The sequence below is a fragment of the Salvia hispanica genome, chromosome 3 (genome assembly GCF_029641045.1).
Source record: "Salvia hispanica isolate PSC_SH4W2 chromosome 3, Shi_PSC_v1, whole genome shotgun sequence".
Taxonomy (NCBI): Eukaryota; Viridiplantae; Streptophyta; class Magnoliopsida; order Lamiales; family Lamiaceae; genus Salvia; species Salvia hispanica.
In genome coordinates, this window is record NC_142694.1 from 46271018 (window position 1) to 46285758 (window position 14741).

The following is a 14741-nucleotide window of genomic DNA, read 5'->3' on the forward strand; positions in this document are numbered from 1 at the left end:
ATGTTGGATTACAATGCCCGCACGAGTAGCTCAATTAGTTTTCAAGGAATTAATTGAGTTCAAAGTCCTAGGTTCAAATTTCGGTAATAATAATGTGAGAATTTCATCGATTATGATGACTTCCTGTACGCATTGAAAATACGACCACTTTCTTATGAAATAGACTGAGATTTATTGCGATTTATCCTCTTACGACTCAATGGGCTTGAATTGGGTAGTAGAGGTGGCCAAGGTTTACGGTTTCGCGGTTAACCGCGAAATCGTAACTGACGGTTACAGTTCCAAACCAGAACCGTGAGAATTTACCCGAACCGAAACCATCGATTTTAGAATCATGGTTCGGTTCAGGTTCAAAATTTTCCAAACCAAAACGGTGCCGGGACGCCGGTTCCAAATCGGAACCGCGAAAAACCGCCGGAAAACCATAAAACCAAGTCAGAACCGCAAAAATTCATCGGAAACTGGCGGTTTGGAACCCGAACCGTAACCGCGAAATACCCTTGCAGTTCGGCAATTTCCAAAACTTGAAGCTGACGATTCCAAACCGTAAACGTCGGTTCCGGAATCGTGGATACCTTTGTAATGGGGAGGGGAAGATATTGCCATCGAGTATAATTTGAATTTATAATATCCATAATTTAAGTCAACCAATGAATTCAATTATGACTATAGAGTGGCAAAGCATTGAGCAACAATAATTGAAAACACGTAACCCCATATAAAAATCGACGTGGCCCACCAATGACCAAACCCACTATTTTTTCAAACGCCCCACCGCCGTCCGATGCTCATAGTCGGCGGCGTCAATCATCATCATTAAAACGAGAACATCTCCACGCGTCCCAATCCTATTGGATTACCCCATCCTATACTTCACCCTCTAAAATTGAATTTTTTTTCAAATTTTTTTCCAACTAGATTCTGCAGTCCAAAATTACAAGAACTGATTGAAGCTAGAGATCGGATCCCCCGAGATAACATTTTTGTCGCTCACGGATTTGTTATTTATCTTCAAGTTTTTTTCGATTCTCGGGGGAATTCGGTGGATAGATTCTCGCCGGCGTTGACGCGTAGACTTCAATTCAATCGCTGTGGAATTAGGGTTTGTGGATTGAGAGAGAAGATGGTGAATGTTATGGTGGAAAGAGCCACCAGCGATATGCTGATCGGGCCGGATTGGGCTATGAATATTGAGATCTGTGATATTTGCAATCACGATCCTGCGTAATTTTCTTCTTCTTCTTCTTCTAGCTCATCTATATTGAAAAAAAAAATAGAAAAAATAGAGCATGTTTGCTGTGAGCCTTGACTTCATAATTACTCCTATTTTTTCTTTAGTTTTTAGTTTAGGAAACTTGATAATTATTATAGGAATAGCTGGAGCTCAAGTAGTCAGGAAACTTTGTATCCTTGTTGAAGATGGTGGTGCTTTGTGAACTTACGCTCAATTTAATTTTTATCAGACAAGCAAAAGATGTTGTTCGAGGTATAAAAAAGCGCCTTGGTAGCAGGAATCCGAAAGTTCAGCTGCTAGCCTTAACAGTAAGAGCTTAAATTCTCTTGTGTGATATCATATGCACATGCGCTTGTCTGTTCATATTTCATAATAATCAAATGAATTAATCCTAGTTGGTTATCAGCTGTGGTTCTTAATGCTCAATTGGATTGGGTATGCAGAATCTGCTATTATCAATGAATATGAATAGACAATCTAGGTAGGATTCCATCAGGGAAAATATTTCATTTTCTTCAGTCATTATCTACAATTACTGGCGATGCACTCTTCTGGGTGATGAAGGATACTCTGAATTGAATATGCTGAAACAAGCTTTTTCGTGCATATGACACAAGTTGCCAATTCCTAGCTTCTCAAAATTATGCTTCTGGTTTCTTGAAGAGATTGTTGTTGCAGACTTGCAATCCATTTCAGACACATTTACACTTCATTAGTGTAGAGCATGAACAATTTTGCAAACTGGGTGCAGTTACTCTCTTCTTTCAGATCATTGGAGAGGGCTTGGGTATTATCAAGCTCTTGTAATTGAATAGGTTGACAAATGGAAAGAAGACACAGAATAAGTTGTTTGTGTCCTGTGGATTTGGATGGATAAAGTGAGGTATAACATACCAAAGAGTAAAATATGTCCTTTGTTAAACTGTAACACCTGATTTAAGCTTATACTATGATTTTTTGTTAAGGGACTAATAATCCAGAAGAGTACAAATTATATAAGTTGAGACAAACTTAGTTTTCTGATGTTGTAGAAGAAAGCCCTGTCTCTTGGTCGTGGATAAGGATGTCTGAGGTGGATTATTTTGAAAAACGAGAAACTAGAAGTTTCCTTGTAAGTATTAGAATTTAGAATGGCAGACATTGTTAGTGCGATCCAAATAGAGTGAAAACAAGAAATTAAAACCTATCTGCACTCTGGGAGAGATTGGAACTATTGAAAACTATGTTTGTTGAGACCAGTGATCTTCTACTTGTGGAATTTAATGCTATTTAACAACTGAAGAAGGTTAACAGGAAAGACATAATTACAAAAAAGTAACAAAAGAGGCTAAAATGATAGACTGTACACTTAAACAATAAGCATGTTCCATATTGTAATAAGTTTTTATTAAGTATTAAACTTTTTTCCAGAACCTTGAAAAATTTACTTATGATTATAATATCCTGCAATTTATCGGATGAGGATCCTTGTATTGTATAGCATCCACTTAGATGGAATGCATTATGCATACTTGCTAAGATGGGATAGTATGTGAAAGGTATTGATTAATTGTTATTGCTCAGAGGGAAGGTAAGAATGCATAGATCTCGGTATGAACTATCTTGAAATGCTTTTGTTATCCCTTTCTTGTAGAGACACATATCCTTGTAATGGAAGAAGTTTTCTAAACAGCTCAGTCAATTGCAAATGTTTTCATTGCATTTTCTAGCTATTGGAGACCGTTGTGAAGAACTGCGGTGATATGGTCCATATGCATGTTGCTGAGAAAGATTTGCCTCATGAGATGGTGAAAATAGTGAAAAAGAAGGTATCAAGTTCATAGATGTCCCCCACTATCTGTCATTGTCTTGATTACGTCCGTGCCTTTAGTGATGCAAAATTTATCACTGCAGCCAGACTTCCATGTCAAAGAGAAGATATTGATTCTAATAGATACTTGGCAAGAAGCTTTTGGTGGACCAAGGGGAAGATATCCTCAGTATTATGTGGCATACCAGGATTTATTGGTACTTACGCTAGGATATATCTTAGTACTTAATTTCTGATGCATGCACCACTTTCTTTCTTTATGCTTATACTATCTGTGTCTTTTCTTTCAGCGTCTTGGGGCAGTTTTCCCTCAGAGATCTGAGAGCTCAGCTCCTGTTTTCACACCACCGCAAACGCAACCATTGTCATCTTATCCACCAAATATTCGGAACCTAGAACCTAGTGCTGATGGAGCTGAGTCTTCTGCAGAAGCTGAGTTCCCAACATTGAGGTGAATTATTCTCGAAATGAAATATTTAAATGGTTAATGTTCTTCATTTTCATAGATTTATGGCATGTGCCGGTATTTTTCTTTTAATTGGAAATCTGCAACACATTATCTTTCATCTAATACGATGCTGTCATGCCTTCTTTACATTATCTTCTGCAGCTTATCTTCCTTCTGACTGGCTTGACAATTCACTTACAGCTACTTAAGTGAAGCCTATGTCAAATGGATTCACGGAGATAAATATCATTTTGAAAAGTTGAAATGTTGGATGTAAAGAGAAAAACATTTCTTCATTTTTCTACCTTATTATTGTTACACATAATTGGAGTTCTTATTGAGTCTATGGGTGAAAGCTCATTATTACATATGAAGGTTTCAAATGCTCTTTTATAAATGCCATTTAAACCTAGTTGATCTCCTTGGCTGCATTTGGTGATTATGCTATCAGGAATTGCACTAAAATAGTGGCTACTTTATACTCTGAAGTTTTGTATTTGGGATTCTATTTATCTGATTATTTCTGTACCACTGGTTTTATGCCAGCTTGACGGAACTTCAAAATGCACATGGTATCATGGATGTCCTATCAGAAATGCTGAGTGCTTTAGATCCTGGAAACAAAGAGGTATCATCACACTATGGATGAAACGCTTTTCATATGATAATTGGAAATAAAGTAGTTCTATGGGGATTGATATCTTAAAGAATGTAAAAATATGAGTAGTTTGCAGGATGAGGATGAGGATGAGCCTATTCTGTTTTCCAAGATTCGCTTGTACTTTAGTTGTTAATGGAAACATAACTCACTCATACTATGTTTATGCTATAATCAATTATTTAATGTTTCTTAATTCACTTTATATTTAAGATATTAAACTAGAGTTCCTGTTGGCAGGGAATTAAGCAGGAGGTCATTGTTGATCTGGTCGAACAATGCCGCACATACAAGCAAAGAGTAGTACACCTTGTGAACTCAACTTCGTAAGCTGTTGTTTATTATCAGTCTTTATCACCTATTCTGGTTTAATTTTTCTCTTACACATTTCTTTAATGTAACAATATAGTCTTGTGATACATATGTTGTAAGATAGCATCTATTTGGTGAATATCCTGTAATAAATGTTGAAGGATGATGATACTTCCATCTGGTGCTTTTAGTTTTTTATTTTTCTAATCAGATGTCTGAGAAAAAAGTTTGTTCTCACTTTAATTGCAATATCGAAGCTGGCGTTTTATTTGGGGCGTAGCAACTTCCTACTCACAATGCCGGTTGGGGTGAAATGTCTTATATTTGTTACAGTATTTGTTTGATTCATTTAACCGAATTCTTCCAGTTAGGGGAAAACTTGAAAATTAGTCAAAGTTTTTGTCCATAGTTGCTGCATGTTTTTATGCTAGTTAGAACAAGAGGATTTTTTGATTGAGTGCCTTCTGTATTGCGTTGTGGATATCAAGTAGCTTCTGTTGCACCCGGTATTGATGTGATATCTGTTAGTTATATGGATTCTTGGCGATGGATAGAAATGCTCTACCTCTCTAGCATATCTGTAGTATTCAACTATTACGTCTACCACCAAAGTTTGTTCTCCACTGTAACTGTGCTTGTGCCACAATGTTATTTTGGTTGGTTTTGACTAAGGAAAGTGTCATGCTGACTATTGGGCTCTCTTTTATTTTTTTCTGATTTAGGGATGAATCACTATTGTGCCAAGGGTTGGCACTGAATGATGACTTGCAACGTGTACTGGCAAAGCACGAAGCACTTGCCTCTGGTGTTGCCCCTGTTCAGTCTGAGAAGATAAATCCTGAACCAACTAAAGCCTTGGTACCTGTTGGTGCTCCTCTTATCGACACCGGTGATACCAAACAATCTGACCGAGGGTAAATTTCAATTCCGCCCTTTAGCATCTTTGTTCCATATGGCTGTTTGTATTTTTATTTTTTTTTGGTTTTGGTCTTCATCGAGACAAATAATTTTGTGTCACTTAAACTTGAATTTCTGAGCTCTTGTAAAGAGGTTTTGCATTTGAAAATTGAAACTATGATACCTCAAGGTGATTATGAATTAAATACCAATTGATGAAATTGCTTTTTTTGCAGCTCTACATCAAGTACTAGCTTAGGGACACAGTTGTCTATCCCTCCTCCTGCGACTAACGGCCAGTTGTCAACTCCAATAAAGACTGATCCAAAGATAGATCTATTGAGTGGAGATGACCTCAACACACTGGCACTTGTTCCTGTGGGACAGCCCCAACCAACTAGCCCCGTTGCTTCTCAGCACAATGCTCTTGCTCTCATCGACATGTTTTCAGATAGTAATAACAACCAGCCGTCGACTCCTGTTGGGCACGGCTATCCTTCTTCTTCTCAGTTTCAGCAGCCACAGGATTTCCATACTCCGCAGCCTTCTGCATATCCTAATGGCACTTGGAATGGTCAAATAACCCAACAGCAGCAACCACCCTCACCAGTTTACGGTCAAATGACCCAACAGCAGCAGCCACCCTCACCAGTTTATGGTCAAATGACTCAACAGCAGCAGCCACCATCACCAGTTTACGGTCAAATGACCCAACAGCAGCAACCACCACCAGTTTATGGTATCATGTTTTCTGGATTTTATGTAAACTATACACCCCCTACCAAAAAAAAGGTTGTAAGCTGAACCTGAATCGTACCTATATTTTATCTTTTGGTGTGTAGGCGCTCAAGCAAGTAACTCTCTCCCCCCTCCGCCATGGGAAGCAGAACTTGACAGCAGTCTACCTGCAGTAAACCAGCCTCAACAAATGCAAGCAACTCAAGGAATAGTAAATCATACCCAACCATCGCCTAGCGGAGCTTATCTCACAGGTCAGCCACCTGTGGCTCATGATCAGGCGGCACTTGGTGTGTATAACAGCAGCCAGTTCACAGCAATGCATCCTTATCCGATGCAGAACCCGCGGCAACCCCAACCCGTGGTTATGTATCCTCAGCAAATGCAACCTGCCCAGATGGGATACATGTATAATCCTCAGCAGATGTACAACAACCAAATGCCAGCTGGGTATGGCTACGGCTATGGCTACCCACAAGGCCAAAATCAAATGCAAAATGCTTACTTTGCTCAGCAAACCATATCCGCGCTGTCAGTGAGGGACGACAGCGGGCTGAGGAATCCAGTGTCGAGCAATCTTCCATCTGGAAGGCAGTCTAGGCCGGAGGACAAGCTGTTTGGAGACCTTGTTGACATCTCAAAATTCAAGCCCGGGAAGACAACATCAGGTAGAGCTGAGAGCATGTGAAGAGATAGATGGGTTTCTTTGCCTTGACTTTTGCTAGTTTGTTTGCCAACTCGCGTGGCCTGCTGCATATATATTCTTCACCTCCTTGCGCCGTGTTGCCTGCAATTTATCACCTATTCCTGAATGTTTTTGTTATGGATTTCTTGTCATTAGAATCAGGCACATTTCATTGTAGAAACGAGCACTCGTATAAAAGAAAGAAACATTTTTCTTTTTTTTTTTTGCTTGATCCACTTTGGTTTGTCTTAGTCAAGAATCAAGATCAATTTTTTGAAATAGAAGCAAATATCTCCATTTTGTTTATTACCAATTACTAACATAAAATAATATTGTAGGAGGAGTATAAAATAAGAGTCCATTTTCTTTGGGATGGATGAGGTACTAAAAGAAGGGAATGTCTCTAATCAATGAGAAATAACACCAAAAACTCTAAACTAACAAAGAACAATATGGTTAATAAATTGCATAAATATATGATCATGGTAAAGCATGCAATCCTTAATATAGATATTTTTAAAGCGTGAATGCGCCGTCCCACAGAGGATTACCGGTTCCTGGTATTATGGTGCACCGTAATACAGATGATTACAGCTACTCCACGTAGAGCTCCTTTTCCTTTCCTCCCTATGACGTTTTTCATTCTCAAGTTTCCATCTCAATTCAGCTGAACCTCATCAATTCACTACGGTATGTATTTTTATTTTTTTTCCATGTGAATTTGCGATTGTGTTGAGTTTGATTCAGGATTTTTCGTTTCCTGTTCGATTATTGTTTTTTTTTTTCGCGAGAGAAAATTGCTTCTGTGTATCTTTTCAACTGATTCTCGGCCTTTCGGCTTTGTGATCGGTAGCATAATATTGTTAATTGTTGATGATTTTGCTTCAATTGATGCAGACCTTACCTTGAATTGGTGTGAATTTGATAGCAAAAGCCATTGTTGAAAATGCAGGTTAGTGTTGTCAACCGCTTTCATTGTTCTCATGAGCGTTTCTCAATCTTAACCTATCTTTTCGTATGATTGGGAATAGTTTCCATTTCACAAATATATACAAATTCGTTGTTTCGTATGTTAAGCTCGATTCCGTGTGATGCCAAGCTGTAACCCTAGAATGTTGAAATTTCAAATTTCTATCAGGCTTCCACTTCATTTTGATGAACATTGTTTTTTATTTAGTTCTGTAGCTCTACCTTTGTATGATTACTAAACTATGTTGACATTTTAACTGGATATCCAGCTGAAATAACTTCCTGATGCGAGTTCATCTGCAAACTTAATACGAAAATAATGGGTCTTGCTTGATAATTGATATCTATAGGTTAAAGAATTATAAATTGGGAGGCAGTAGGACAGTGAGTTAATTTAGGTCACTATTGGGATTGATGTTTCAATAAGGGGGTTTACTGAACTGGAGTAATGGATTCTTGAAGCGTATTCTTTGACAGCGAGACTTGGATTTTATGCCGTTTATTTACGGAAAGGCCTACACTATCAAAATATCCAATGCTAAGTCTCTGTTGAGAACTTTTAGAATTGAGTCAATGCTCTTAAAATAGGCATCAAGGGCAAGGCTCTTTAAGGAATACAAAGAAGTGCAGCGAGAGAAAACGGCAGATCCTGATATCCAACTCGTTTGTGATGATTCAAACATATTTAAATGGACTGCACTCATAAAGGTACATTTTATTGTTTCTTGTGCTTCATTGTGTGCCATGAGACGTTTTCCAAGTAGAGCATTTGATAAATATTAATTCTGTGTTACGTAGGGGCCATCGGAAACTCCTTATGAGGGTGGAGTTTTCCAGCTTGCTTTCTCTGTACCTGAGCAGTATCCTTTGCAGCCACCTCAAGTTCGGTTCTTAACCAAAATATTCCATCCAAATGTGCATTTCAAGGTATTTCTGTCTTTCCTAAACTTTTTAAGGTATATTATCTTCAGACAAAGCGATAGCTTTCTAGTCTCACTGTACAAGGTAGACGATGAAATTTGCTTGAATTCTGTCAGCAAAGTTGCTTGTGGAACTGAAGAATTCTGCATTAGAAACACCACGCATGATGAGATTGTAATGCTTTGGGTGACAAATGAATGTAATGAGTTGAATTTTGTAAGCATCTGCACATGCTTATAGTCGTGGCATACTACTAGGGGAAATATCATAGCAAAAAATCATTGAACTTGACCATGTCTCTTACACTTCTGCTATCATTGTGGATAACTTGCCAATTTGCCATATAAAGTTAGGCATAACCTGTTGACATTTTCTCTTGATGTTTTTATTTGGATAACAGATGTCATATGGAATTAATTTTGAAGCTATGATTTTGTTTTCCTGCAGACAGGTGAGATTTGCCTTGATATCTTGAAGAATGCTTGGAGCCCAGCATGGACCCTGCAATCAGTTTGTCGAGCTATAATCGCTCTGATGGCTCATCCAGAGGCTGATAGCCCGCTGAACTGTGATTCAGGTATTTCCCCTCAGATTCCTTCATAAACTACCCGTGTGGTCTTGTGGTACTTTCTGAGTAGTTTTACAGCTTTCAAGAAACATTGAGATAAGTTTGAAATGGCCTTCAAAATTATTTGAATTCATATTCCGGGCTGTGAAGAACATGCAGCAATCTAATTTTCCGAACATGTGATTGGGGAAGTCCAGCTTCTCTTGTGATTTGTTTTGGAGTAGTTTGAGTGATGTGTTCTGGTTGGCCGTCATTGCATAGGCAACCTTCTACGGTCCGGTGACGTAAGAGGATTCCAGTCTATGGCCAAGATGTACACAAGACTTGCAGCCATGACCAAGAAGGGGTAAGAGAGAAGAATTTTATAGCGCCGGATTCCGACTTTCACAAGTAATTTTCTTGCTCTTGGAAGTGTGATGACGCATATCATAATCTCATGTATCTAAGCGTATGTTTCGACCATGTCCTTTTCATTCAACTTTGCATTTGTAATTTGTTAACATGTTTTTGTTACATCCATGTCCCTTTTCATTCAGACTGTCAATCATAATCGCATGTATCAAAGTGTTTGTTTCAACCTTAGTTACAACCATGTCCTTTTCATTCAACTGTGCATTTGTAATTTGTTAACATGTCTTTAGCATCATTTTCCAAACTGTCAATTTCCCTTTCATGGCTGATGTGTGATGAATGAATCACTGCCGTATGAGCTAAGAAAGCTTTCCTTATTCAGAAATTAAGCAATGGGAAACCATAACAATTGAAAATAGTGAAAACAGACGTACAAGTACAGAATGGATGTGTTTATTCCATGCAAACGACGCAGTTTGCAGGCTAAACACAGTTTATACAGTAGCACTCAGATTTCGAACAGATGCTGCCCTCATGGATTCAAGTATTGATCAAACCATTCACTGGCTTGTTTCACCATCAAAGATGTCATCTGATGCCCAATCCCTGGTTCAGCTACCAACTGCAATACCCATCATAGATAGAGATATGAAAGCTGAACTGTGTGTGTGTGAGAGAGAGAGAGAGAGAGAGATTAAACAAATACCTTAAACTTTTCAGCAGAATTGGCCTCTTCATATGCCTTTCTAACTCTCGATTCTGGAAGCTCCAGTCCAGCAAAGGGGCAACGTGGATCCTTCTCACCTAAACAAATCATGGTTGCCACTTTCAGACAAAAAGGGTATGGTTTCATGAAAAAATCTTACACAGACAACTATTGTACCGTTCAAGATCAACAGAGGACGAAGAGCAATCGCAGGAATGGTGTAAGGTGCGTCAAAACGGGATGCCAATCCAGGAGCTATACTGTCCCAAACCTGTTCACAGACTTCTTATTAACCTAAAATGCAGCAGCTTCTGTTGGAACAACAGAGCCAAGACCAAACCTCACCTTCTCTACCACTTCTCTGTCGATTGCACTTTTTCCCAAGTCGACTCTTGCCTCTGGAAACCAACAACAGAAAAAGAATCATCCTTAGGTTTAGGAGTCAAGATATATACTGCAGGAATCAATGAAATGCAGACACGGTTCTTATATAGAGTCACGAACCTTCAAATACGCGCTTAAGGCTGTCAACTCGAGCTTGCCACATGTCATGCTCAATCGCCCACCGGAACCCCTAAAATATTGAAAGTATTGAGACTGTGTATACTAGTTTACTTAGTCAGATTCGTATCAGGAACATCTACCTGAACTCCAATTATTGGGGCAACTACTGAATAACGAGTATCAGCGGCTGCACCAAACCATGCGTGCATTCCTGAACGATGGAGATCTTACTGAAAAGGTGTATAAACGGAATAAGATTTTCATACGTACTAGTACCATCTTTGCAGTAACTTACCTCCCAGTGATTCACCAGTAATTCCTATCCTAGAAGGATCGATATCTGGCCTTTCTACAAGATGATCTGCCAATTTTATCAAGTCCCATACCTGATGTATTGATTACAAGCAAGAATATCAAACTAAGGGGAAAAAGAACCGATTTCTTAAATTATTTGGTTACAGAAACAGGGCGGAACAGTACCGTATCGAAAATGAAAGGCATCGTATCTCCATGTTTCCACGATGATACTAGAGCCTACATACATTGCAACAAACGATAATCCAACTCATATTTTGTGCAGTTATATTGATTTTACCAATAAAGACTAGGAACTTAGGAGGCATACATCTTGGTAGGTTGTCAAGTTTTTAGCACGCTCTCCGTGATAACGCGAATCAATGGCTATAGCAACATAATTTCTTGAAGCATATGCCTGAAGATATAAAAAAGAACATGCTATGGATCAATCTGCTAAACCAAACACCAGTTAATCCCTCATCATCTCTATGCACCTTATACCTCAAGTAATGGCCTCAACCACTCTTTGTTTTTATGCGTGCTATGCAGGAAAACCACTGCCGGCCTTCTCTCCGGAGTATCCTCTTTCAGCTTCAATAGCAGTACTGGCAGGCGTCCTTGCTCCCCTGCCTAGTCACAAATTCATTTAGAATTCGACAGGTTTATCAACCAATGTATATAGACACCTAAGTAAGCTCAATATATAACTGGCACTTTATCGCGCAGGCAGATAGATCGAACATGAGCACACCACCACAACCATTTTCCCCGTTCCTAGATGTTCAGCTAACCACCAAGACACATACATAAACACTCACAAAAACCACACAGAAATCACAAAAATCATAGTACTCCACCTCAGTAGTTAGGTAAAAATTTTCCTCTTGAAGCAATTCCTTGAAATTCGGAATCTCTTTCTTTGGACAAGACTCCATAGCCTGATGATTCACCATAAGAACATTTGTGAGACAGATTCTGCTTATTAGTCCATCAAGTGATATGAAAAGTAATTTCGACCTCACTGTAGGTTGGCGTCGGAGTTTCCTGAAATAGTGGTTCTTTTACAGGCTGCGCAGATTCAACAGAAAGAGGAACTGCACAATTTTGCTGAATTTTAGTGGAATGCTTCGACGATTGTGACCGATTTTGCAACAAGCAATAATTCGTCATAAACTGAATGTGTTTAAGACGAATAACAGATTCATAACCAGGATCTCCACATATTATAGCAAAAAAAAATCCAGAAATTCATAAATTTCTTCAAAATCCGTGCAAATTGCAGAAGAATGTATAATCGAAATGAGGAGGCGATGCTAAACAAGCAACATTACTGTAACATCCGCTTCAACTCTAGTTCACATCCGAGACTAAAATCAATCGAGAATCATCTCAAAAAAACCGCAATTCAACGAAATCACATCAACACACAGAGAGTGAAGTGAGTGAGAAACGACCTTCGGCAGTCCGGCGACTGCGGAGGAGCTGCAGGAAGTCGGAGCGCATCTCGGCGGCGGAGGAGGATGAATGGTCCATTTTCCGGTCAGCGGAGTTGAATCGAGTAGCAATTGCGTGGCGTGGTAAGTTGGCGTAGCAGTTGGGTTTATAATAGCAGGAAGTTGAGACTGAATTGGCTCGCACGTGAGAGATGAAGTTCGGCACGTGCCACACAGCAACCGCCATTATTATTACGGATAAGAGCGAAAACCTCACTTCTGTTAATACTACTCACAATTTTAACTTTTCTTACAAATTATTTAGATTTGATTTTAATCAAACTTGTAACATGCAATTTAAATTTAATATTGTTGTTAAGTAAGATACTGTGTAGCAGGTAGAACAACAGCGAGACCAGAGAACATTATGTACTTATATTTAATCATGTTTTGTGAATACAAACAAAAATTAGTTGTTTGATTGAAGAAAAAACAATCGCAGAACACTTGAGTTTCATTATTAACGTTATAGACTAGTAGGTGAAGTGTCACTTCTTGGAAAAACATGGGAAAAGAATGAGTATTTAATTTTTAAATATACATAAAATTTACCCATGCATGTCCTAGACTCCAATTTGCCAACTGAATTTTGTTCCAAAATAAGACATACTCCATATAATATACACGTATAAATTACATCACCAAAACTTAAAATACAAATCAAATAGTAGTATTTATTTACAATAATACCGAAACATTGTAGTGTTTGATCCTTCTCCCTGCACATGAGAGGCCAGCCTGGATTCCCAACAACATGAAGAGAGAGTTTATACCATTTTCATCGGTTTTAAGCAAGGATGAGGAAAAATATTGTATCGTAAAAATACCGAGTATATTGAATTTTCGGTATAATGTGAGTGTGTGACTGGATGGAGCCATAGCAGCCACCATAAACGTTTACGTTGCATCTCGTTTGTCACACATGGTCTTCCATTTTGAATATCATAGCCATCAGATTCACAAAGTGATGCCCTATCTTTACATCCTACTTTCCCGGAAGTTCCACAGCCTTCTGTTGGCTTTCCCTAACCAAAGTTGCAGCCCAATTCACATCAATGCCACCATCCATCATTCTCTTTTCTTCCGAGGAGGTCAATACAAAACCCGGACTGTCAAGTTTTAAGTTACAGAATACACAAGAACATGGTTCTTAATAGTCACCGTAGCTAGTCCATCAAAGCAATCAACAAATATGCGCGCTCTGAACTAACAATTAAGTTGCAGATGCTCTCGTCACTGTTTCCAAAATTATCAACAATTTGGAACTGCACAGTTCACAAACTCTGAGGCGGTGAAACCTACCTGGAACACTCTGCTTCTGTTGAAACTTCAACCAAGAGTTTGCACAATTCCTTCACATGATGTAATTGGAGGATGCCACTTAAAGGAAATACACAACCACAAGGATCGAAATTCACCGAGGATTTACAAAGTCCTAATTTGGCAGGGTGGTCAGGTTTATGACGTATAACATGAGGCTTCGAATGGTTCAACCACCTATATGGAAAAGGAAATTGATGAGATGATCTTAAAATTGTCTACTAGATGTCAATGTGCTGATTTCTACACTTGTTTCTTGGACTTCCAGTAGCTCCATTGATGGCTTGCTGATGAATCTGCTGAATGGTGATAAAGATGAGCTTTCCTCTCTTGAATCTTCACATCCTTCCAAGTTTTTGCTGTCTATGCCTTTACGTTTGTCGGAGCAAGAAATATTTACCTGGAAGCAATCACAATACTTGTCAAGACACTCACTTCTTTTACAATATCATTCCCTATTTTTCTCCATCTAAAATTTACAAATCATTCTGCGAAAATATATATATTTGGAAGTCAATTGAAGATGTGACAGCTGTTAGGTTCAAGACAGGAAAACCACAGGTAACAGAGGGAAAGAGAAGAAGGAATAGGTAAAACAAGACCGATACATTCATCAAGACGACTAACTGCTATAAGCAGAGCTATAGTTGAATTTAAAAAGAGTCCACAGACATCATAGAATCATTTGCATACCGAATCGTAAAAGGCATCAGGTTTTCTCTACTCGTTTTCTTTTGTATCGTTATCGTAGCAATTGATGCAGTTATATTATATTACTACACATTACCATACATTTTCAGGCAGCTAAGTTCAGAGGTTAGATACATATA

General features: G+C 38.6%; 3 protein-coding genes across 4 annotated transcripts; 2 read left to right on the plus strand and 1 right to left on the minus strand.

Moving 5' to 3' along the window:
- Positions 1–892: 892 nt before the first annotated feature.
- LOC125215069 (TOM1-like protein 9) lies at positions 893–7007 on the plus strand. 2 transcript variants are annotated; one of them, XM_048116375.2, is made up of 10 exons: positions 893–1224; positions 1464–1542; positions 2944–3042; positions 3128–3241; positions 3335–3495; positions 4039–4120; positions 4391–4476; positions 5185–5376; positions 5596–6098; positions 6202–7007. In XM_048116375.2, the coding sequence occupies exons 1-10, from the start codon at positions 1124–1126 to the stop codon at positions 6783–6785; spliced, it is 2001 nt and encodes a 666-aa protein (XP_047972332.1). In that variant the 5' UTR covers positions 893–1123; the 3' UTR covers positions 6786–7007. The 2 variants fall into 2 exon arrangements, with proteins under 2 accessions (XP_047972332.1, XP_047972334.1); XM_048116377.2 differs by having other exon boundaries at positions 1163–1224; positions 2868–3042.
- A 312-nt stretch (positions 7008–7319) lies between these two features.
- On the plus strand, positions 7320–9848 carry LOC125215072 (ubiquitin-conjugating enzyme E2 PEX4). The gene is made up of 6 exons (XM_048116379.2): positions 7320–7472; positions 7680–7734; positions 8340–8459; positions 8550–8678; positions 9120–9249; positions 9502–9848. Exons 2-6 carry the CDS (start codon positions 7729–7731, stop codon positions 9588–9590), a joined length of 474 nt encoding a protein of 157 aa, XP_047972336.1. The 5' UTR covers positions 7320–7472; positions 7680–7728; the 3' UTR covers positions 9591–9848.
- Positions 9849–9946: 98 nt separating this feature from the next.
- On the minus strand, positions 9947–12796 carry LOC125215070 (alpha/beta-Hydrolases superfamily protein). The gene is made up of 13 exons (XM_048116378.2): positions 12553–12796; positions 12116–12192; positions 11956–12036; positions 11600–11728; positions 11427–11513; positions 11282–11335; positions 11097–11187; positions 10942–11012; positions 10802–10871; positions 10643–10695; positions 10475–10568; positions 10298–10395; positions 9947–10213 (listed from the first exon to the last, which is right to left on the minus strand). The coding sequence occupies exons 1-13, from the start codon at positions 12776–12778 to the stop codon at positions 10124–10126; spliced, it is 1221 nt and encodes a 406-aa protein (XP_047972335.1). The 5' UTR covers positions 12779–12796; the 3' UTR covers positions 9947–10123.
- Positions 12797–14741: the final 1945 nt, after the last annotated feature.